Source organism: Amphiura filiformis, chromosome 20 (genome assembly GCF_039555335.1).
Source record: "Amphiura filiformis chromosome 20, Afil_fr2py, whole genome shotgun sequence".
Taxonomy (NCBI): Eukaryota; Metazoa; Echinodermata; class Ophiuroidea; order Amphilepidida; family Amphiuridae; genus Amphiura; species Amphiura filiformis.
This window is the reverse complement of record NC_092647.1, coordinates 27,975,724-28,000,264: the sequence shown is the minus strand read 5'-3', so window position 1 is coordinate 28,000,264 and position 24,541 is coordinate 27,975,724. Positions and strand designations below refer to the sequence as shown.

Below are 24,541 nucleotides of genomic sequence, written 5' to 3'. Positions count from 1 at the left end.
AGGAACCTGTTATATTCTTATTCTATACACCTCATATATGCTTAAGTGATTATACGCCTGCAACTAACTGACTAATATTTCAGTTTACATCAAGCAACAAATATGAAAAGTATGTATGTGACGATGTTGAAACAGATAAAAGGCAACACAAATTGTTTTCACGTTATTTGTTAATGGTTTATTATAGTAGGTAAAATCTCAGTATGGTTTTATCAAGCACACCTTGGTCATTTACATATCTGTACCGTTATCATGATTATCTAACCAGTAAATGAACGCTAAGGTGTCGGATATCAACGTTTGCAGAGTATTTTTCTGGACCTGAGAGCACATCAGACATATCAAATTGCATTCTGAATATACAAGGAATGTCCTGATATCAAATAATTGTGATTTTTTTTTGTCCTTTCCTTTTTTTTAAATTAGCGATATAATACAAATTTTATGGCAATTTTTTAAACCTTGATATTTTTAATTTTTTTGGATATTTAACAGTCCTCGAAGGAAACTTTATAAATCTAATGATATGTGTACTTAAAGATTATATGTAGCTGGGAAGAAAAGCCGACCATCAATTGAAAATTGTGACCTTTCATATTGAAGATATAGATTTTTTCAATACGACAGGTCAACATTTCAAGTTTTGATGGCCGGCTTTTCGTCCCAGCTACATACATTTTAAGTAAATATTATTAGATTTATACAATTTACTTCGCGGGCTGTTAAATTTCAAAAATATCAATTTTAATCATTTGCCATAAAATTTGTATTGTATCGCTGAAATTATTTGATATCAGAAGGACATTCCTCATATTCAAAATGCAATCTGATGGGCTCTCAGGTTCACACAAAAATACGTGAAAACGTCGAACCCGTAACAGCAAGTGTAATATGTCTTTACATTAACAAAGTGTCCTGCACAAAAATTGCTGCTCACTTCGTATAACTCTGATGTGATGCTGGTACCCGGTTATTCAGAGGATAACGTCCAGATCCAGATCCAGTATATAGTTATATACGGACATGTGAGAGATGTCCGTATATCAAACAGAGACGAGCAACATTCGTTTCACTGGGTTTAACAATGGTGTAAAATATTGGTCTCCATGCTATAAAAATTCAGAAAAATAATAATAGTTTTCACTATGTGCGACAATCGTTACCCCCGGGTGGCCGGGTCGTTACCTCGCGCTGGAAAATGCGTCGAAATCAATTGGACTCGAGCGGTCAGTAACTCCTTCTGGCGTGTTAGTATGGTAACGAAACAGTGTCCCGGGAACATCGCAGGTAGTGCAAACTATTTATTTCTTAATTATTATAACAAGACGAATATGTTTAGATCATTTCACAGAATTAGATTCTCGCTTCTCCTTCTCTAATTCTGTGGATCATTTTCATCAAAATTGGACAATATTAATTTTTGTGTTTGACCCTATTTTCGCTTAATAACTCCAGACTGATTAGTCGTATGTATGTCAAACTATGTATTTTCTGAATCCTTGTGCCCTGAGGAATATTTTGGAATAGGTTTTAATCAAATCGGATATTTTTAGTTTAAACCCTGTGTAAACTTTGACACTGAATTTCTCGGAGTGTATATGGTGCCCAGTTATAGTATAATTAAATAATCAAATTTATCTCCTCCATGTTGCAAACTCTTAAATCCAACACATCTCTAAGTTGGTAGTAAATTTCATCTGGAGTTTACCCTTTGTAAAGCCATAATGTGCGGAATTTTATGTTTGTTATTATTTTTACTCATATTTAATTTAAATAATATAAGTAGTAATAAGCCGAAATAACAAGGTAAAGTGAAAGAAACCCCGAGGCTCACTAGCTATTTGAGTTTGGGGGGGGTAATATCGTATGTCAATGTTCTATTCACCTGACAAACACAACAAATTTGGTTTATTCCATTTTGGTGTCAGTTTGGACATGCGTAAAATGCATAAAAGTCAGGTTTGAAAAAAAGAAAACACTTCATATTAAGATCGTACACTATATGGCTTTAAGTTATAGGCTGATTACCACGGCATGCCCACTAAATATACCGGTACCGGTTTCCTTAAAGGGGAATATTGGAATGTCATCTTTGATGGGAAAGATCTGACAGCAGGCCAGACCATGGCCAGAGGGTAACATGAGTAGGTTTCTTTCACCTTCAAGGCAAGGATAGTCTTGCAAATAATTATGGGCTAACTTTCCCTATCCAACCAATATGCCATGAATTAGTAGGACTATAACCAGTATCTACTGTATACTCCTATTTCCACATCTGTTATTTTGTACCCAGGGTACCCATTGGTTTCTACAGTAGAATCAATGATTTTCATTTCGCTCTTGTAAAATTATTCCAAGAACTACTGACTATTTACATGTTAGTTAGGTTAAAATAATCATTTCTTTTTGTAATGAGGAGACAATTTTGCCTATACTTTTGTACATATATAGCCAGAGTTTCCCAAATTTGCATAGGAGAATATAAACAATCAAAGTACTCAAAATTTGTTGTATCATCTAGAATTCAGATCACGTCCACGCGAACATGGTAAAATCTACAACAATAGCTGATTATAAACAGTAAATTTTGGTTTCGAAATAGGTTATGGTTTGGTTTTAGTTTTTCAATTATGCAATAAGCATGATAAGTATTCATATCCGTGATAACTGATCAAAATAACTTTCAATTGCATGGCTAAGACAAGCAGTTGAGTAATTCCACATATAAAGCAAGTGTGCCTTCTTGGAAAACTTAGGGTATATATATGAGGTATTGTTGGTCGAAGCAGCCAAAAATACCGATTTTCATTATCTGAATAAATATATTATTGAAAAAATAACACTTTGGTGTTTTGCAATTTAAGTTCATTCTACAAATCATATACTTTGAAAACGTGCGTAATTTATTGTTGTTAATGAGTTTTGTACGTTTTAGTGTTGTTGTTTCAGCCCTCTTTACAACATAACTCAAGAACCACAGGACCTACAAAAGTATATGTGATATTTGAATTCTTCTACACGCTCGCTATGAATTGAGCAATGCAATTTTGCTAAAGCTCACTACCATTCGCAAGATGCTGTGAACTACCGTACTTTTGTTTCTGCTGCTTCGACCAACAATACATCGTATAACCTTAAATTAAACATGTTAAAGAAATCTCTTGTTGGGACTGCGAGCTGCGTGAGCATTTTGACTTATCAAATAAAATGATGGACATGCTGACCAATTCTATTACGTGTATTATCATGATTGCTGTGTTCAATGACCAATGACATGTGTTTTTGCTTTCAAACTTGTATCCGTTCTTGTAGTAAATCGCAATTAGGCGACGAAAAAAAACTGTTCTACGGGTCCGGCAGACCCAATGAATTTTGAAACAAATTTTTTTTTCTGTACAAAATGCCGATCCAAATATTGAAAATATTAGGAACAATTTTTTTCTTGCAATTTGCAAAATATTTAGATTTGGGTCTTGTGCAAAAAACACCATACTTGAAAGGTCCGTCCGCCTGTTGAACAGGGCTTTTTTCGTTGCCTTGTATCATTCCCTTCTTCACCAAACACTCATCCAAATTACAGCCACGCGTCACGTTTTTAGTATCCTGCTATAGCGAGTTTTTGATATCCACGCTTCCATGTGCATGTACCTGAAGTTTGAACTTAGTATTATTTATGTTTTGTTGAACTGCTTGTAGACCTTCATGTTTCCAATTTTTTTAATGGTGCTTCTGATCCATAATATTGGTGTCGTCAGGGTCCAAAGACGCAAGGGTGGTGCGGGGATAATCAGGAAATCTGTGATGATGCCTTCCAGGAATTATCTCGAAGCATTTATCGAGATGCATTTGTTCTGTAAGCGCTAATATGTCTTATGACCGATCCACGCGTTTGTGCTGACCCGACTTCTTCTTTACATTTGATTGCTTGTCAAATCGTTTCAGCGTTTTCTTAATTGCCTGTGAGGATCGGCTCACCCGATTGATTGCTGCCTCAGATATAGTGCCACGAAATCCCTTAAGTTGCGCCTTATCCTCCAGATTGGCATGTTCTTGTGTCCTGTCTCTTTCGACATTTGAATCCTGATAACCCTTGGTATTTGTGAACCGGTTCCAGGTTATGTCGTGTGCTAATCTAGGAGGCAGAAGACATTTGACCTGAGCCAACTGTCTCAGAGTGTGAAGCGCGTATTTGTACTTGTCGGCGGCCTTAAATTCAAGCATAAAAACTTGTACAATCTGTCACAATACGGCCCCCATCGCCGAATTTCCTCGCATCCTCGAAGTTTCTAGCGAGCAGGCACTGTCCCAAAGTCGAACATGCATATTTGAAGACACTATCTTCCTCGTTGATATATTGCGTGTTTCCTCTGCCTTGTACCGCGTCATCAACTGCAACTTTAGAGTGTTTGGCGTCCACGTGGTCTCGAAGACTTTTAAGCCCGGTGCCCTTTATGACATAATTCTTCCCGCAATATGGACATTTTAATTGTTCCTTTCTGGCCTTCTCAAAGTCCTCTTCAGATGCTATGGCATAGGCGTCGACAAACCCTCCCAACACATCCATTACCCTGTTGTCACCATCTTCTTGTGGTATGTTCTTTGTCGGAGCCGATTCTACCGTGTCTAACCCAAAGTAAGTCATTGCTGCTGCTAGAATCAAAGCGTCAGTATATTTATCCAAGAATTCTTGAGCAGCGTTTATGTCATTCATGGGGTTCTTTGTCACGTTGTTAGCTTCCAGGATTGTTCTTGCAGAGTACAATGTTCCAATGTCTCCTGCGGAGCCCGAATCATACATCATTTTGTAAAATGCCTGGAAAGTGAGAAGGATGATAGATAATAAAACGTTATAATGACAGAAGCCTATACACTATGATTTGTCTCTTTTTATCACTACACATTAATTGCGGGCATCACCTTTTAATTTGTTTAAATTAATCAGTTTGTGTCTTTTCGAGACAACACATGGCGTTCGATGAACTTCCCTATACCTACTTTTTGCTGTTTTACATGTTTTAGCCACCCATCACTTATAGTCCTATACCATTTTGTCACACACACAAAACACACCTGAAAAGCACCCAAATTTGCCCTAGTTGGGCGCTTTTAAGGTCGCTTTTGCTAAATATGCCCAATTGGGGGCATCGGTCTCCACACTGTAAACCCATCCTTCCGATATACCAAAATCACTGAAAATGTACACTAGCTCCAAACCGTGGCACATTACTTTGGGTACCTTTTTGATGTACTAATTAGGCTAAACCCGGTTGATAATTGGGTTGTCTATCGCAATCATATCAAAAAAGATGCAACTTAGAGCTCGACTCAGTCCAGACGGGTTGTTTAGTGACGATTGGCGAAGGATCACAAGCTGGCATGGGATAGAGAAGATCATGCAGCTTGTGTTTGATATTTTACATCCGCGTATATGTCTACAAAGTGGAAATATTCAATGACATATTTCGAGTTGTCAAGATATACAATCAATATAAAAAATTTCGAATTGAAACTTACTTGATATCCATTGGCTAAAAAATGAAAGTCATCAATGGTTGGGATCAACCCATCAAAGCGGGCGCTTGGGGATTTGTCATCCTCATCTCGTCGTTCTGCTTGCATGTTACTTTCCCGCTCAATAGTTAGTAAATCTCCACTGCTTACGGTAGGCACTGGGTGTAAAGTACCATGGCCAGGAACATACTCTTCATGTAAATGTTCCATGATATCCCTAATCCCGTCGGAACTGTTCTCATTTTTCATAAGAATACCTAGGTGCACCTACACAATCACAAAATATAAACGATTCTTTTAACTGGTCATGTCACATCATAATCTGATCTACCTAGCCAGCCTGTGGCGTAGATTTCTCTTTGACATGGAGGATGGGGTTGAAAAATGTCTTCCAGCACCCTTTGGTTTTATGGACCACCCCACCCCCCTTTCAAAATATTGGGGTATTCATCCCACTGGGAACTACGGCCTATGCAGCTAGTCCAAATTTGGAAATGTTGGAAATTAAGTTACATCTATTACTTCATAATATTTAATAAGATTACTGGCATAGTGAAAACTCCTTTTCCCCGTATCTATATCTTCACTGGAATATATACTTTTGTTTACCTGTGCCCCATGTCACTGATGTCATTATCATAAGACTGCCCTTAGTCCACAAGTTATTCATAAATTATATGCAGCCGTATAAGTGGAGTTTACACAATTAAATAACTTCATTAAAAAACAAGGTAACGTAAAGCATAAACTATCATTAACAAAAATTGCATTATCTGCCTGGGAAATTCTTGCAACATGCTCAGCAAGCAGCGTAGCCAACTTTTTAGTGTGAGTGGACAAAGTCAAATTTTCGTCGTCATTTGTTAGTTTTTGTCCTATTTTTTGTAATGTTTTGTCACTTTACTCTTTGCCGTTCCCATTTTCATCATTGACAATTTGAGTGCGGAGCAATTAATTGCCCCCCCCCCCGGCTACCGTGCCACTGCAACAATGGTTAATAATATAAAATATTTGAATATGGTAAAGTTCCTCACTTAACATGTTTAACAAAGTACTAGGGATGAAATCAAAAATCAACCGACGGTTGACCGCCGGTTCCTTCAATTTCCTTTTTCCTAAACAATGGAAACCGGACGGAACGGCGTTCAACCACCGCTCGAGTTTTTATTTCATCCCTAACAAAATACTTACGATGTCCGACTTCTTCTTCATTTCCTTCATGTACTGGTGATCAAGTGATGGTAGATGATCTTTGATCCAACTAAGCCGTGGCAAATGTTCTGCTATGACTCGACCAGCTAATATGCTCATCTCTGTTCTCAGCTGCATATTATCATCATGGTTGGGTAGAATTTCCGTCACGGGGAATGAGCTCGCCTCTCCAAGTGGTGCATCAGCTGGTAGATGCATTGAAGACACCCGATTCTTAACCGCCATGTGATTAAAGTAATGCAAGCTCTTTTTCTGATTTTGTCGAGTGACTTGTCTCGGTGTTATTGTAAGGTCTATGTTGTCCCCGGTGATGCAAAACCCACTGTGTCTTGTAGCGTTATGTTGTTTCAAATCTTCCTTAAGGCTTTCGAGATGCTCAGGTGAATGAAATTCTGTCTCTGAAGTATATGATATGAAGAAAGAAACAACAAAAAAGAATAGGATACCTATGAAGTTCATGCTTGTTTCCCGGGTACTGACAAGGGTGTGAGAGGGGTGAAGGTGAGCGGTGTGGTGAGGATGTGTAATTATTATCTCCTACTAAATACCTAATTCTCATTCATCGTATTTCAATGTTCCCGTTTTTCGTACGTCATTGTTTTATACGATTCTGAAATGCACAAGTAGCCTAATTTTAGCCTATAACCCGATATTAAATATGTGCTTGTTCATGCCTTATATAAGCATAAAGTTTGCCTAAATATTTAAATACAATGAAGATTCTACGAGATACCTTCCATTTCCTTAATCTCTGCCTTTAATTCACGTTCTTTGACATCTTCCAAATGGATTTGTGCAGCCCAATCTTTGACAGTTTTGTCATGGTTCTTTCCATACATAACTTGGACCTCCAGTAGATGGGTGTATGAACAGCATATTCCTCGCGAATGGAGACGTCTAAAAGTGTTCTTGTCAGCTCCACCCCTCTTAAGTTGAAGTCCTGTGAAACTCAATTCAAAGAAATTTCCATTTATTGTATATTTAACATTAATTTTATAGTCCTATTTAGATTTAAAATCACGACATCTTATGTAGAACCGGTTGAACTCCATATAGCCTTCCTTCCTTTCTTTTCCTATACATAGGCATACAAGTGTTCTAGTTTGTCCTCAGTGACGACATTCCAATTCGACGGCGGATAAATAAATAAAAATATATGTACAGATAATTATATAGCGCTTTATGCCGTAAACAGCCTCAAAGCGCTTTACATTAGAATATGTCGGAACCATGTTTGCTGCCTACAAATGGTGCAGGGTTCATCAGTACAACAATTAACTGCTTCCCATTGCGCGCATGGGTGGGGTGAGACAAGCAAGGCAAAGCGCCTTGCCCAAGGGCGCAACACGGTGGTGGGACAGGGACTCGAGCCCACGCACGTCGAGCAAGCTCTCAGATTATGATTCCAAGGCCGTAAGCACTGAGCCACGTGTGTCCTCCCTATTTCTAAGCAGCCTCCTTGGGCTTCAGCCTGATTCTTAAGGAAACTGCCATACAGCCAAGTTGCTACTGAATCTTACACACAATTTCTTGCCTTATTATAAATAGGCGTACGTATAATTTATTCGCATTCGTATATGGTCATTTTCACGGTAAAGGGTGTAACTTTGGATTTTTAACATTTTAATCCGTAGTGTTCTAATAAAGCCACAGAATTCCATAATTTTTGGCCACATAAGTCATCTAGTTAGCAGCTACCTTGGGTAGCATAATCAGCTTTGGGAGTTACTGCGTTCAGTTTTAGCAGGCTTAAATGTACTTAATATTGCCATTTTGAAAAACTATAAAAAACAGTAACATTTTTGTAAAACCCTGTGTTTTCTTCAGTTAGTTCATGGATAATTTTTCTTATCCTGAAAGTACAGTCATATGTTCAGTAAACACTGCCACATTAGATTTAATTGTGAACGGCCCTGTATTTTTGAGAACCGGACTTCGATATTTATCGTTTCGAGGCTTCATTTTCCGTTAACAATTGTTAACAAACTTTGTGGGTGTAGCTTTGGTTCATAATTCTTGGTTATTTCTTCACTTCTTCTTGATTCATAACAGTTGTTATCTTAACTTGAAATGGGTAACAAAAATTTGCCGATTTGCAAGCTTTTAAAATTTTTATAAAATCTTGACTTCAAATAGCCGTTTTTCCGTTAACTTTTTTTTTTTTTCCGAAACAAACTGTTCAGCAAGCTTGTGCAAATATAAATAAAAGAGCTCATCAAATCTATTTATTAAAATGTAGCAAACTAGATCCTCAAGTCACATGTTTTTAAATCGTGGAGATATATATCACCGTTTGAAAATGGGACCCAATACAAACTTTCCGTTAACAATTGAAGCCTCCGAAACAAATGAAGCCTCCGAAACAACAGTAAACTTAATTATCATCTATGCATATCTAAATTGGTGTGTTTCATACTGATATCTGCATTGTAATTATTACTTGATATGTGCAGAATGTCATAAATTAAAAAAAAAATTGACATTATGGTTAATGTTTGAAAAATATACTGATACCTTAAAAAGCCTGTTTCGGAGGCTTCACATGCAAAAAACACCATACTTAACAAATGGGTGAAAAAATTAATGTGTGATAAATCTACAATATCTGCCGCATAGAATCATTGATTCAATACACACAAGAAAATAACAGCTTAGATGATCCCAACACTGTTGTTTTCAAAAAACTACTTCTGCAATGTTTAACAATTGTTAACATGAAGCCTCCGAAACAAAAAAAAATGACTTGCTGTGATAATTTAATTTTTGTCACAACTGAAATTCAATACTTAGAAGCAAAGCATGAAAATTGGTAATTGTGATATTTTTTACCTATTTGTTTATGTCAACTTGTAGTAGTTAGCTAAATATTTTACTTTTATGATCACCTGTGTTGTTAACTGAAGCCTCCGAAACACAAATCGCTTGAATTGCCAATTCTAAAAAATAACTCCAATTTCTGTGAAACTTGGCTGGGAGGTTCCTTTCATCAAGTAGTATTTGTACATGAAGTTAGACATTCAAATTATTTTAGGAACCCAATTAAAACTTAAAAATATGTTTAAGGTTTGGAAATTTCCATTGTAAATGACACTTGATGTTAAAAATTTTCAAAACTGCAATTACAAACATAGCAAAACATGGTATAAATTTAACTTATATCTGTTGACTTACTTTGGAATGGAATTTCACATGTATTCCAGCTTTCATGTCAAAATTTTCTGAGGTTATGTAAAATACATTTTTTCTTAGATTTTAACCAAAATGTTATGCAAATGTCAATTTTTTTATTAGAAATCAAAAGGTTTAAGCCTTGAAACATTATTTTACTTGAAATTAAGTTGCTTCTATGCATGATTTCAGTAAACAGAAACATATTTAAGTGGTTTGAAATTTTGACCCTAAAAATCAAAAGTTACACCCTTTACCGTGAAAATGACCATATTTAAAAAAAAAAGGGCATACCTGTCATTACTTGATGTGCATTCATTTCCGCTTGACCGACTGAACAGAAGTACCGATGGTGATGTCATAATTCCTGGAATAAGTGATTCTTCCGTCTGTAATTTATTTCGCTAAACGTTTGTCTTGTTGGTAGCAGCTGCGTGGAGCATTGTAAGAAGCACGGGTGCTTTTCTTCCAATTCCTTGTGCTGGTTGTCGTACGACCATGCATCCAGTGCAGCTTGGGAACTGTCTCGAAATGCAGAAAACTCTGTTCATCTCCGTGTTCATCGCCGTCACTTAGACTAGCATCCTGAGTAGGTGCCGTATCTGCTTCTTCTGAAAGTGTCTGATTGTATTTATATCTATTAAAACTACAAAGCTGCTCACATTCCTTTTCAATCTTTGATATGACTTGAAGGTTAGATTGGACTTGTCCTTCATGAATCTTCAGAACTTTCTTTATTGCCGCAGTGAAATCTGCCTCATAAACCGATCTGAGAATGCTGTCCCATGGTTTTTCGATCCATTTAGATTTCACCTTTGATGGATAGTAGATGGTGATCTATGGAGTATAACGAGCACAGATACAGATATATGATTATTTCATTAAGGCGACGAAAAAGAAAACCCTGTTCTACGGGCCCGACCAACCCAGATTTTGATCAAATTGGGAAACAAATTTTTCCTGTACAAATGAATGCCGACCCAAATTTCGGAAATTCCAGGAACAATTTTTATTTTTATTTTCTCATATTGCAAATTATTTAGAGATTTGGGTGATATTTTTGGGTCATTTAAAAAAGAAAAAAAAAAGAAAAAAAGGGTCGACCGACCGACCTTAAGATCCGCCCGCCCGTAGAACAGGGTTTCTTTTTTTCGTTGCCTAAACTGCAAATATCTCCAGTATTAAGTATGTTAATCGGCATATGAAACAGGTTATGTGCATGTCAGCCTGCATGTAGGCCTATAATAGCTGTGGCATAGCGACGGGAGGTAGCGACGGAGGGGGCGGGGCACTGGGCGCCACCCTTAGAAGGGCGCCGAATTGAGCAGTTCAGCATCGATTCTGCAAATTACCTTCAATATATATGACAAAAATGTTTGCGCGCTTTTCGCGCATCTGTACAATAAACTTATTCTGTTGTGAAAAGGTGCTGGATTCACTACACTTAATTAAGATGTTTTTTTTCAACCCCACCCCACCCCCTAATGTCATTAGTAAATCTACGCCACTGTTAATAAAGAACAAGTCACGAGCAGAGCGCACATCTATTGGTTAACAAAGACACTTAAGTGCTCGCATAGCGACGTATTCACATATTTTTGTGGGGCACGCAGAGCACATCAGATATTGTATTTTGAATACGAGGAATGTCCTTCTGATATCAAATGTACTTAAAGTAATGCGTAGCTGGGATGAAAAGCCGTCCATCATAATTATGAAAATGTTGACCTATCGTATTGAAGATATAGATGTTTTCCCCAAACACAAAAAAGTGGGGCTTTTTGGGGTGGGAAAATGTATATCTTCAATATGAAAGGTCAATTATTCCAATTTATCGGCTTTCCATCCCAACTAAATACACTCTAAGTGCATAATTATCATTAGATTTATAAAGATTACTTCGAGGACTGTTAAATATAAAAAATATTTTAAAAACTATAAAATTTTAATAATTCGTCATGAAGTTTCTTATCGCGAAATTAAAAAAAAATCAAAATTATTTGTTATCAGAAGGATATACTTCGTATTCAGAATGTAATTCGATGTCTGATGTGCTCTCAGGTCCCACAAAAATACTGTGCAAACCTTGCTATCCGATTCCTACTATCATCTATTGTCTACTTTGTTGCATTTGTTGTAACATTATTTCCGGAAAAATCTGGCTTGTAAAATTTCTGTCGGGCGTGTAACTTTTTGATCAAATCTATACAAAGGAAGTTAAGATCGAGCCATGTTCTATACGTTGATGGGGAGAATTTTATGCATGCATTATTTTATTATAGAGGCTATCCACTTTACTCATGCGTGACTTCTAACAAAAGGCACTGGTTTACCGTAGTATTCCTCATTCAAACTAATTCAATGCACGACCTCGGAGTTACATGCATGACTTTGGCGGGCTATTTTGAAATAGTCATGGTTGCACATGCAGGTACTTCTTTTGAAAGTCCTAAACAAGGTATAGGAGTCGCTGGTAGGATATGCAGCTTATAGAACACGGATAACCTCTATTATTTTATACTGTAATTTTTGACTGAATCTCGTTTATCAAGAGTATGACCATGATGACGAAGCCTGTTCCCATGCCTATTCCCCTATGCGAGACTTAATGACATATCTGCGTATGCAGCATTACCTTTCACGATAGCACAATATTAATATTATAGGCCTAGGCCCCCCTATGTTCAGATGATCAATGACTTTCATTGGCGGCAAGGAAAAATTAAGTCAGATAATTTATGTCTATTGAAACTATAAATGAAGTCCGTAGTGTTAACGTTTCATAGAAAAGCAGGTTACATAGAAAATATGAAATTGGTCAATTAATATTCCGTAAATATATTGTACCTATACGTTGTTCAAATAGGATTTATGGTGGTTCAGCATTTGCAACGAAAAAATTGTGTAATAGCCTTTGAAATTTGATATATTCATTTTCAACGGTTGCTACTCATTAGCAATGGTTTAAAATGCATCATTTATGTCATCTGATTACGAACTTACCTGTACACGAGCCTTTTCCCTGTCCTTTCCTACTTTTGTGCCGTGTTCAACCTGTTCGCTGAAGACTGCGGCAGCGTCTTCATAACCTGCATCCTGTTGTATAAAAGTATAAATATAATAAATAGGAGGTATACATTTTAGACTACAATTACAGTAAATAAACCAATTTGATGATCATGGGAAACCTTCGAACTACAAAGATCTGAATATCATTTTAGACGATAGGCCTACTTGTCGATAGTGAATGAAACCAAATTTCTCAGTATTTTAATCAATGATATGAAAACTTGAATTGCAGAGAACATAATCATAATGTACGATTTCCGCCAAATTTTAATTGTGTTATTCTTTACCCAAAATGCTGAAATAATATTAGTTATAATTACTGGGACGGCTTTCAGTCCATTTAAATAACACGGTGTTGACCTACAAACACAACACATTTGTCTTATTTCATTTAGGTGTAAGTTGGCACATGTGTATTACATTACAAATATGCCAAAAAATCAGGTTTAACACAGGTTTAACAAAGTACACAGGCTTTGTGAATACCAAAGTATTCGTGCAAACCTACTATTAATATTGAACATAACGTTTGGTGCTATACCTACCCCATGATACACTTGTTAAATAGCTATGATGTTATCTAACATGGTCTACATGTACAGGTTGTATCAAAATGATTGGTACCCATCGGTTTTCTTGTCTAATAAAACGCATGCTTCTTCCACATTCTAAAATAGATCCTCTTGAAATGACTGCAAGTTATTATTAATTTATCTTTTTATGGCATGAATCTACAAATAAGGTGGCTGTTATGATGTATTTTGATGTGACAGTCTGTTCACTGGATATTGATGGGTACCAATCATTTTGATACACCCTGTACATGCAATTAGGCATAAATAGGCACCATAACAAAACCATATCGAGTGTAGAGTTCGTCTTTACATGATAATAATAACGATATACTAGTATAGGCCTACCTGATCATGGTGATCTGCATACAAGATTTCGCCAGGAAAACTTAAATTGTCATCTTCGTCACCTACTGGGTTTAAGTCATCATCACTCTGGTCGATACAGAGATCATTCATGGAAGCATTTAATTCCATCTCTGTTTTACTTGTAGGCCTACTCTGTGACTGATGTAAAATAACAAAGAGAGTGAGAGAGAGAGAGTGCAGAATGTTATCGCACCCAAAGAGGGTGCATTCAAATTAATCATTTTGGTAGAAATTGGGGGCTTGGGAACTGAACGAAATGCTGTTTGAAAGCTTAGAAACTGATATGGCGAACTATTTCTCTTGTCAAAATCCCTAACCTCCAACGGGTGTATCATATTGCATTATTATTTCTTCTACTTGGTCTTCAATATTCTCCTCTCTTTCCCGTTTTCCTTTTCCGTCTCCTTTCCTCGCTTTTTTTTTTTTTTTTTTTTGACGAGCATTGCTATTAATTTTGGACATAATGGGTATAATTTTACTGCCACCTTAATAACGTTAGCTCATAAAAAAGTTAAACGCAACAAAAATAGGTTATGCCTACTTTTGTTCAATTTGAACAAAGTAATCATAACTAATGGCAATATACATTATACATGTTATACTAACCTCGATCATTCTCATATCTGGCTCTTGGACTGTTTCTTGTGCGTGACTTTCAAATCTGATTGATCTCTTTGGTTTCTGTGATGGAAAATAGTGATTGATCATATTGAGATTAAATTAACTTGTGAGATTCAATAGATGAAGGCAATCAAAATGTATTCTCTGTCATTATTTAAATGCAAATTTATGAATCGCTATATAAATGCAGTAAAATTTGCCGTAGTGTAATCTTTATTTTAATTATTGATCGAAGGCATGTCATATATTTGACACTCGTCTTTACTATGCATTTGAATATTGTGTCCGCGTCATATTTATATACGGAGGCCTAAACTAGTATTATAGTAAATGGGTAACCGGTGTTAATGCATTTAGTGACTAAACAATTACACAATATACTTTTACAATAATATATATTATATAAATATCAAATTGTACAATATTATGGCAACTCTAACCATATTGTAATAAACATCAGATGGAATTTAAGTTTGACTCAATTTTAGTTCAAATTGTCAGACGTACTATAATAATTGTAACCCTAAGCAAAAGACCTTTTGTTTGTTTATTTATAGTTCATTTTGCCTTTCTTCTTCCTTTTCGATTACTTTTTTTGATGATAACAATATTGAACTTGTTTAATTTCATAATTCAGTGTTCAAAATGGTGTCAAAAAATCAATTCTATGCATGAAGCTCAGAGTGAAATATTCGCAACCGGCGTGGACAGTTAAATTCCTATATGCACGGTCTTGTGATAATCATCGAACGTCATGATCGTAGAACATCGAAGGTTGAGAGCCAGAAAGCCTTAACTCAAAAAGGATTCCTTTCTGATTTAAAGTCATAATGTACGATCTTATAATATGAATTTGGTTAATTTTTTTCAAACCTGATTTTTTGGCATATTTGTAATGTTTACATATGTCACAACTTGCACCTAAATGGAATCAGCCAAATTTGTTGTGTTTGAGTTTTTGAGTAAATGACAAATTTAAAATTTGAAGGAAATCGTACATTAAGGCTTTAAGGCTTTCTGGTTCTAAACTGTCGATATATTTATTTATAAGGCGAGTAGGCCTAATTATATTTTACTCAGGCTATAATCCCTGGCTGTAATCATGGTAATCATGTGGTAATACTAGGCATAAGCCTTGACCCGCTTCGTCATCATTTATCATTAAACAAAGAAGCAACTTACTGGATCTCTAGGAGACTTTGCCATCCTCTTGTGTCGACCAGTGGACACCACTGGGCTTGATGTCGCTGCCGCTGTTGTCTTGTGATGATGGTGCTGAACTTTTCCGTGGCATTCAATGACACCGTAAAATTGAGAAACAAAGTTATTTCTGAGAAATTCTGCTTCATCGTTGCGTCCACTTTCTCTTTTGCGTTTTATTTCGTTGGCGCGGTTCGTACATTTATAACAAATGTATCCCGGCGCTTCCGTAGAGGCGGATGTATAATCAGAAATGATACTTTGAAGTAATTGGTTCAAAGTTTCTCTCTTCTCCTTGCCGACTGTTCTAATAGACAGGAGGTTGGTGTAATTTCTTATGGTAAGCAACGATTGCCCACAAATCATACACCACCGAGAGGGAAGAACGGGTTTGATTGGAGTGGTTTTAGGGATTACACCATCCCGAGAAGACGCCATTTTACCTGATTTATACCGTATACCGTTGTGACTGTGAGGGGCTGTGCAAAGGCTCATAATTATTGCACAGTCCCTGAAGTAAGGAGGTTGTTCTACGACTGCATTAAATCGTTTTAGTACTGTGAGCATCCTGAAATTGGTTAAATTGGCTGAAGTAAAATAGAAATGCTGATCGTCACAATAGATCAAAACTTTATGTGTTACCATACTTAGTGTATTTATGTATAATGTTCATGAAACTTAGAGTTAATTTTTCTCGGATTTTTTAACACTAGCTCACGGCCTTTTCATGACAGATATTAATCAAGTTCATAATAGCCCTAGCCCTATGAGAAACTGTAGAACTATGAGAAGAGCAAGCGTGCAAACAAGACCTTCACCATGTTCACAGTTTCTTTGCAGTCTTTTAAATACAACCTTAAAATCTTATTTTCAACTTGCTAAATAAAATCATCATGAATAGGATTTATTTATAAAGTGAACTTATTGTTGCCTTGCGCCACTGTGCTTGCGCATACCATGTACCCAGACCGCGCGTGCCAGATGAGCTCAATACCGTTCAGTTGTTTACAAGTGTCCCAAGCTCGATCTCCAGGGCAGCGCATCACATCACGCTGACATAGCTTTGTGCTACCATATTTGAATTGAAACTGGGGCGGGGCTATCATAATTGACACCAGAATCACGTGCTTAGTTGTACGATTATTTGCAAGTGAAATCTCTAACACTATGGAACAGTCTCGGCGTGGGGAGCGGTCACTGGATTTTAGCGTTCAATATAGGAGGGAGCGGTCACTGGATTTTAGCGTTCAATATAGGAGGTGTGATCAGTGTAGTGGCATCAATTTGTGTAGAAAGAGGAATTTGTTTTGGGCTGTGTATTTAGAATCGGGGGTGAAGGACTATGTCATATTTTGGTAGGCTATTATGTAATCATGTATCGTTCCATTATCCAGGCCGGACCGAACCGAGACTGTGGGACAGTCTAGGGTCCTGATAGGACCAGGCTCAAGCAAAATACTCAATCCAGGCTAAAAGAATTATTTTAAGCATATCTGGTCAATATGGAAAGAAAATGAAGAAACAGAATTGAAGATACAAGTAAATATAACACACAGAAAAGAAGACCACTCCTAACAAATCATGTACAATATTACACTCCGCCAATGGGTAGAGACAAAATTCTTCACCCCATGAGAACTACCTGCCGATTGGCCAAAAAGAAGTTTTCATTATCAATTGGACCAATCAGCAACATTGTTAGAATAATTTCACCACACAAAAAAAAATTGGGGTGAATTGTTTCAGAGCTGATTGGTGATTAAAGTGAAGATATCATGTAATTGACCCATTAGAGGCAATGTTAGATTGGCAGGTAGTGCTCATCAGGGGATTAATCCAATCTCAATTGCCACAGAGGCTCAGTTCTTTGTCATGTCTAACATTGTGATCAGAAAAAATAGTAATTTTTGTTGGCTAAAGGGGAATGGAGGAACTGATTGAAGAAATGCAATGAAGGGTAGTACCTGATATTTGTATTCTAGAGAAGGGAAGCATACATGCATTTGTGAAAAAGAAGGGAAAAATAAATGTATGAATTTGAGAAAAAAACTATAAATATTTTAAAAGAATACAAAAGTTAAAAATTTGTCATTTCAAAGCATTAGTACAATTCTTGTGTCGCTTGTATGAATATTGATTGCCTTACAAAAACTTATAAAGATTTTGTTTTGTCTCACATTGTTGGCAAAATCGTCTAACTTTTCACAGGAACGTATGAATGAGATCACCTCCCTACTGACAACAATTAAACAGAAACAAAGTGATACCAAAGCAAGCATAGTCGCTGCCAAGTCTGAGGACAACCTGCAGAAGGTCTACGATCTCCAGATAGAACTTGAGAAACTCACAACACAGCAGCTGCTTCTGATGACGGAACAGACAGATTTGATAAAGAAGCAGAGGAGATCGGATAGGTAAGAATCTAGATTGAAATTATGATATTTTAGAGTCATCTGCCTTTGTATGTATTTCATAGTGATGCTAAGTCGGGGGCAGGGATGCAAATTGTGATTTCTTCCTCAGGAGCAAGGTTTTAAACTTGAGATCTCCTCAATCATAACAGACATACAAAAGCTTTATTCTGCACCTCGAAAGGTGAGATTGGTAACATACCATATTTTTAGAGAGATTCTATGTGTAAAGTCTTCAAACTTCCAAAAAGGGCTTAGGGTAAATGTGCTTGGCGTAGCCTTTAAAATTTGGAATTTTACACTAGTTTGGCCTCATGATTGAGGTGGATTTTGGTGGGACATGGGCTCCTTTACCCCCTTTTTCCTTTGCCCCTCAATTTTCTCTCTAATTTTTTATCAGGGGCCTGCAGGTCATTGCTTCATTGTCTCAAGCACCCTTTCAAACTTAGTATGATAGACTTGTTGACAAAGTCATGGTAGTATTATATTTTGACACCACTCTTCAGTGCACATGGTCTACATGGTCTAGGTCGTCCTCTCCTCACTGGCACTTCTGATTTCTTAGTATTGATACACTGAATTTCCATAACATCCTCGGTGCCCCCTTTGTATAAATTTCCTCAGATATGTGCCCTGTTTCCACCTGCCTTCACCCAACTTCTTGTTTTTCCTGTTAACTTATATACATTGAATACCTCCTCTGGAGATGAATAGTAAATTTCCTCAAATATGCATTGTTACCCATTTCCATAAACTAACACCAACACATTCCTCTTATTTATTGAACAATCATGTGAATTCCTCAAAATTTTGTACAACCAGTTTCTTGAGATTTCCTCTCTTCCATTCAGTAGCTTCACTGCCTCACAGCCCTCACCTATTACCTTGTTATCTTTTGCGAGATATGTTTCCCTCTTCGTCATCTTCTACCTCACTCCTCCGCTGTTTCTTTTTCTTCTTCCTTCCTCTTTTTCCACTCTTTCTTTTTTTCTTCTCAGGGTATCATTTCCTCAATTTTTACTGTCATTTCCTAGGAGCGGTGCTCCCCGCTCCCGCACAATTTGCATCCCTGGTCGGGGGTTCCACAGCTTTTTGGAATGCATCCCATGTCTTGAAAGCCCCTGCCCGATATCAAAATTAACTCAAGTAAGTAAATATGAGTGTGCGCTATTTTCCCCATTGTTTAGAATTACTAAAAGTTCATTACACTGATGCGGCTAGCGGCATGATGTTTCGGCCAATGACAAGCCTTGATTATCTCAGTGTATCTGCAATATGAGTGTCATTTGGCCACTGTCATGGCAGTATGGAACCAGCAAAGGTCCTTATATGGGTTTGGGTGTACCAATATACTGTAAAAATTTGTTAATAAGCATATAATAGTAGGCATGTCCACTAAAAATTGAAGTACTTTTAAATTGATTCAGACCTAACTTATTGGATGGGAATTGATGAAAGAAACATTTTGACGTTTAAATAATCTTAATCGGACGTTTCATTCCAGAGATATGGCCTTTCGAAAGTGTCACGGTTTTATATAGGGCTGCTAGAACATGTTAAAAAGTTAAAGTCCAAAAAGGAATACTAACAGAAAGTGCAATTTTAAGGTACTTTTTCTTAATGTATTTATTAACTATCTGATCTGGAACATTATATTTGCTTATAACAACATGAAAATAAGATCATCCTGAAAATTTTATCGATTTTGTTGACATACAACAAAAATATAAGACCTCAAAACCCATGGTTTGTTTGGTGAAACCTCAAGCATGATCATAGATGGCCGCCATGGAAAATATCTCCATAGAGGAGATGAACAATAAGTGCATTATTTCAAATGAAAAGCGGTAGTCTTAAACATTGTTCAATCTTTTAAGGTCAGCACATTTTATCTTCAAAAATTATTATATTTCATCATGGCATAAGTTTGGTAACATTAATCACTACCAATTTTGAGAAATTTGCTCCAACTCAAAGGTTATCTTTACTACATTGAGCAATACTGTGTGTGCATGGAAGACATGATGGTCCCCGGTTTTATACTCCCTATGAAATGGACATGGTAGTGAGAAGTGCACGGGAAGTGCATGATTTGAGATGGGCATGTAGGCTTAAACATTCTTAAATTTCTTAACATCCTACACATTTTGTCTTCATAAATAGTTAAATTTTATGAGTATGTAAGTTTGCTTGTCTGATTCACTCCAAATTCGGAGATAATTGCGTTTGAACACCTGATGCACGGAATGGTGTCACTTCAACCTGTTGTAGTTCTCATCTCATTAAATTTTTCATTAAAAAAAGTTGATCTCTTCATGCAGGAAGGTCCTCTCTATTTACTGACCAAACAGGAAAAAGTTTGGTTAATGTTTTCTGGTGGAATCAGGAATTTCTTGAAACACCCTGATATAGGCCTACATTTGGATCAAAACAAGTATGTACGCCATTTAACAGGCCTGGGATTTCTTGTATCGATCAGTTTCTCCATAGACAATACGTGTGTGAGATCACGCACACAGTAAATGAAAAATCGTTCTAGTGGAAACTGTATTGAGAGTGGGCATCCCTAATAATAGGCACATGCTTATTAACAAATTTATATGGTAGGTCATGTGGTACTGTGAAAATAAATTGTGGGAAATTTAGCTTGCTTGTCGGGAAATTAACATTTTTTCAAGCCCTGATTCAAAGGCCTGCATTTTAATTCACTGAATTCACCGTAAACAAATAAAATCCCTTGCAAGTTGCACATAAAGTGTTAGGGCAGCAGATGGAAAGCCACTTTATCTTTTTCATGCATCGCATGTGACTTCTTGTTGACAATATAGTTCCCCAATCCTAGCAAACTAACATATCCAAGGGTTGGTTGAATAAGTCATTGCACTTTTATCTGGGATAGTGTGCAGTTACAGACCCTAGAAAGATTCAAGTATTTTAAATGGTATACTTTTAGACCTACAGTCCAACCTCTTTTATCCGGCCATGATGGGACCAAGCATTGTCCGGATAAGTGAAAAATCCGGATAAGTGAATTACATGTAATTCTGTATTGAAAGTTTCAAGGACTGAAATTGTGACAACAAAAGATTGGGCTAACATGGGATAATAGCACTAAAAGATGGCTTTAGAGTGCTTTGTGCAATATAGATGTCATTCTAAGCATTCAGAGCATGGAATTAAGGTGTTAAATCATCAAAAACATGTTTTCCTGTGAAGATGTCACAGCCGGATAACAGAGAGATCCATATAAAAGAGGTCCGGATAAGAGAGGTTGGACTGTATATTATAATAATATTAAATGATTTGAATAGAGGAAATAAAGGTGACAATAATTCAAACTAAATTTTCTTTCCATAACATTTTATAAGTTACAGTTCAATATCAATAATAGTTTATTATACTTTTGTCGCCAAGGGTTATTAAGTGTGTACAGGCCGTGAGAAAATTGTTGTTGTCAATAAACTGTGCTCAGCCTTGTCGATTATGGCGCTAATTTCTCCAGCCCTGTTATATTGTTGTATAATCAAATTAATATATAACTGGGAATGTTTCTTATTTCCTAACATGTTTTATCAGGTACTATGTAGCCAAAGCCAGAGAGAAAGCAGAGAATGAGAATGGTGAAGGTAGCGAAGCAGACAACAACTCTGAAATACCGGATGATAGTGGTAAGCTTACCTTCTTCTTAAGCCTACTTCACTCTTGAGATTTGATGATTGTCGACAATGAAAATTCTACTAGACAACATCCCTAATGTGCAGTAACAAAAACTGAATAATTTTCACCACGAACTCGACAGCCACTAGGCCAAACTGATCTCAAAATTACTGGCCACGTTGCCACACTCACTTTTAGGAAACGCCAAGGTGAATATAAAAGTTTTGATTTTTAAACAGGACACTTCTCATTCAGTTGTTCATTTGAGATACATCATGCTAAATTTTATCACAATTTTTGTTGTTTTCAGTTGGAGATGAAAATAGTAGTCATGTTGGCCCGCCATCGGAATCCTCGCAAACGGAAGAAACTGAAACTCCTGTTCCTGTTTCCATAGCAACCACTCCCACCAAGCAATCCAAAAAGAAAAGTGCAAACCCTACTCGACTACTAGTCCAGCATACACTCATGGATGAAGGGCTCAGGTTAGCACAGGTGAGTTCTCAACAGATTATAGGTTTGGAGAGCATGGATTTTGTGATGTTGCTCATGTATACACTACTGTATCTTAGCTGCCAGTTATTTTTTCCCTGTGATGTTTAATTCTTGACAAAACTCACTTTAAGGCCATGCGTTTTGAACTCACCACATTTTGCGTTGGGTCCTTATACTTTGGAAGTGGGAGCAATTTTTAAAAACCAAGTGCAATACTGTGGAGCTACACAATGACAAAAAAACATGACAATTCGCTGTAGAAGTGATGAAAGGCTACCATGGCAATAGATGAATACAATTTTTGACTATATTGCCCTGCACTACAACGTTCATGCGGTACCTATGCATTGAACCATATGCTGATCACTCGCACCTGTAAGATTAGTGTCTTTGAAAAGAGCAGTATTGTATTCAAACTATCATTACAGACATACACAGGTAATGAGTGCAACTTGTAGTGCAAGGCAATATAGTCAAAAATTGTATTCATCTATTGCTATGGCAGTTAATCCAATTATGATGTCACTTCTGCAGCAAATACCTTCTTGTTTGGCAAATATATCATGAATTAAACATGACACGATATGGAAAAATGCAACAACACCACAATTTTTGGGTAGCCAGTTCAAAATACAGGGCTTTAAAGACAGCAGCCCAAAAGATCCTCTCTCCATAACCTTAACTTACTGGAGGCTTAGTGGCAGAGGGGGAGGAAAAAGGAAGGAAGAATGGAAAAGGATGAAGAGAAAATTTGTTTTCAAAATTGCGGTTTGGAACCCCCAACCCCTCGGATGCTAGACACAAAAACAGCGATAGCCTGCCACAAGGGAGTACCTTGGCCAGCCAAGCATTCCTTGCACACACAATTGCATCACATGGATACCTCAACTTGCTTGGTGCTATATGGCTTTTTGTGGCTTTTGGTCTTGTTAGGTTAGGGAAAGAGGAAAGGCAATAATTAAATTGCATTGCTTTTTTAAATAAAAAGAAAATTAAGGTTTCTGCAGTCTAGAATTTTGATTTGTCATTCAGCCCTACATAAACTATAAAATGAAAATTAATAATAACAGCTAATATGCAGGAGATAAATCCCACATGAATTCGAACATTTCTGATCCATAACATGGTGACTTACTCCATTACAGCATGCATCACAGGCCTATGGTCTCCTTGATGACACCAGCCAAGATGTTAACACTGCAGCAGATGAAAGCAGTATCCCTACTGCTGATATGGATACGAAACCTGTGATTATAAAGGAAGAAGTGACAAATGACGATGCCGAAACGACGGTAGAGCAGACAACAGACGGAATTGGTCATGCGACGTTAGAACAGGCAATGGAGGGGATTGGCCAGCCGATGTTAGAGCAGGCAACAGAGGGGATTACCCAAGATTTGTTGCGAGTGATCAATGGTGGAGAGCAAAATGGACATGACCAATGACAAACAGCATAAACTGTGAAGCAGGATGCCATTTACCACTTAGTACAAGCTCACTATCAGCAGTTTGCGAGGGGCTTAGTACTGTTGCTGACTAGTATCTGCCTAGAAATCTTAAAACCAAGCTTTTCACCACCACAGTCGAATCGGTGCTGATGTATGGCGCAGAAACCTGGACAATTACATCAAAGTTTAGGAAAGTGCTTGATGGCTGTTACACAAGACTTCTGAGAAAAGCACTTAATGTCACCTGGCAGTCGCACACCACCAATAAGGAGCTGTACGGCAATCTTTCCCCAATCTCCGAGAGGCTGAAAATAAAAAGGCTGAGATTTGCTGGACACTGTGCCAGAAGTGAAACAGAGGCAGCTTCAGAGTTTTGCTGTGGCAGCCTACATGGTAAAAGATCAAGAGGACAACCACGGAAGGACTACATCAAGCAACTAACAGAGGATACGGGACTAGAGGGACAAGACATTAGGAACTGCATGCAGAACAGAGTTGTGTGGAGAGCCATCAGCGGAGTCCGACTAGACAAGTCGACATAAGCAGCAGTAAGCAGTATCAGCAGACCGTGTGAGTAGCAAATCAGCGGCTTTGTTTAATTAAACATATGTGGATTTTGTAAAATGCCTCTGATTCCTAATTTACAAATACTTGCTTGCAAGGATGACAGATAACAATTTTGAAATTGATGACATTCCCTAACGTTTTTCTTTCCCCATCTCTTTTGAGGGAAACCATAGAAGTGATATGGAGAAGGTGGAATCTGCCATGTTTGTATGTCCACCATGGCGGGGGCAATAGACCTTTT

At 37.2% G+C, this 24,541-nt stretch overlaps 2 protein-coding genes across 5 annotated transcripts in view; one reads left to right on the top strand and one right to left on the bottom strand.

Moving 5' to 3' along the window:
- Positions 1-23,851, top strand: part of LOC140142907 (uncharacterized) — a 48,241-nt gene extending 24,390 nt beyond the window's left edge. For 2 of the 4 annotated variants that reach the window (XM_072164930.1, XM_072164929.1), the window contains exons 7-10: positions 17,931-18,136; positions 21,710-21,801; positions 22,101-22,285; positions 23,431-23,851. In XM_072164930.1, the coding sequence (XP_072021031.1) occupies positions 17,931-18,136; positions 21,710-21,801; positions 22,101-22,285; positions 23,431-23,730 (783 nt within the window). In that variant the 3' untranslated portion in view covers positions 23,731-23,851. The remainder of the gene's footprint in view (positions 1-17,930; positions 18,137-21,709; positions 21,802-22,100; positions 22,286-23,430) is intronic. The other 2 variants (XM_072164931.1, XM_072164932.1) reach the window with 2 other exon arrangements.
- On the bottom strand, positions 4,214-7,671 carry LOC140142952 (uncharacterized). The gene is made up of 4 exons (XM_072164979.1): positions 7,457-7,671; positions 6,703-7,121; positions 5,515-5,778; positions 4,214-4,813 (listed from the first exon to the last, which is right to left on the bottom strand). Exons 1-4 carry the CDS (start codon positions 7,560-7,562, stop codon positions 4,214-4,216), a joined length of 1,389 nt encoding a protein of 462 aa, XP_072021080.1. The 5' UTR covers positions 7,563-7,671.
- Positions 23,852-24,541: the final 690 nt, after the last annotated feature.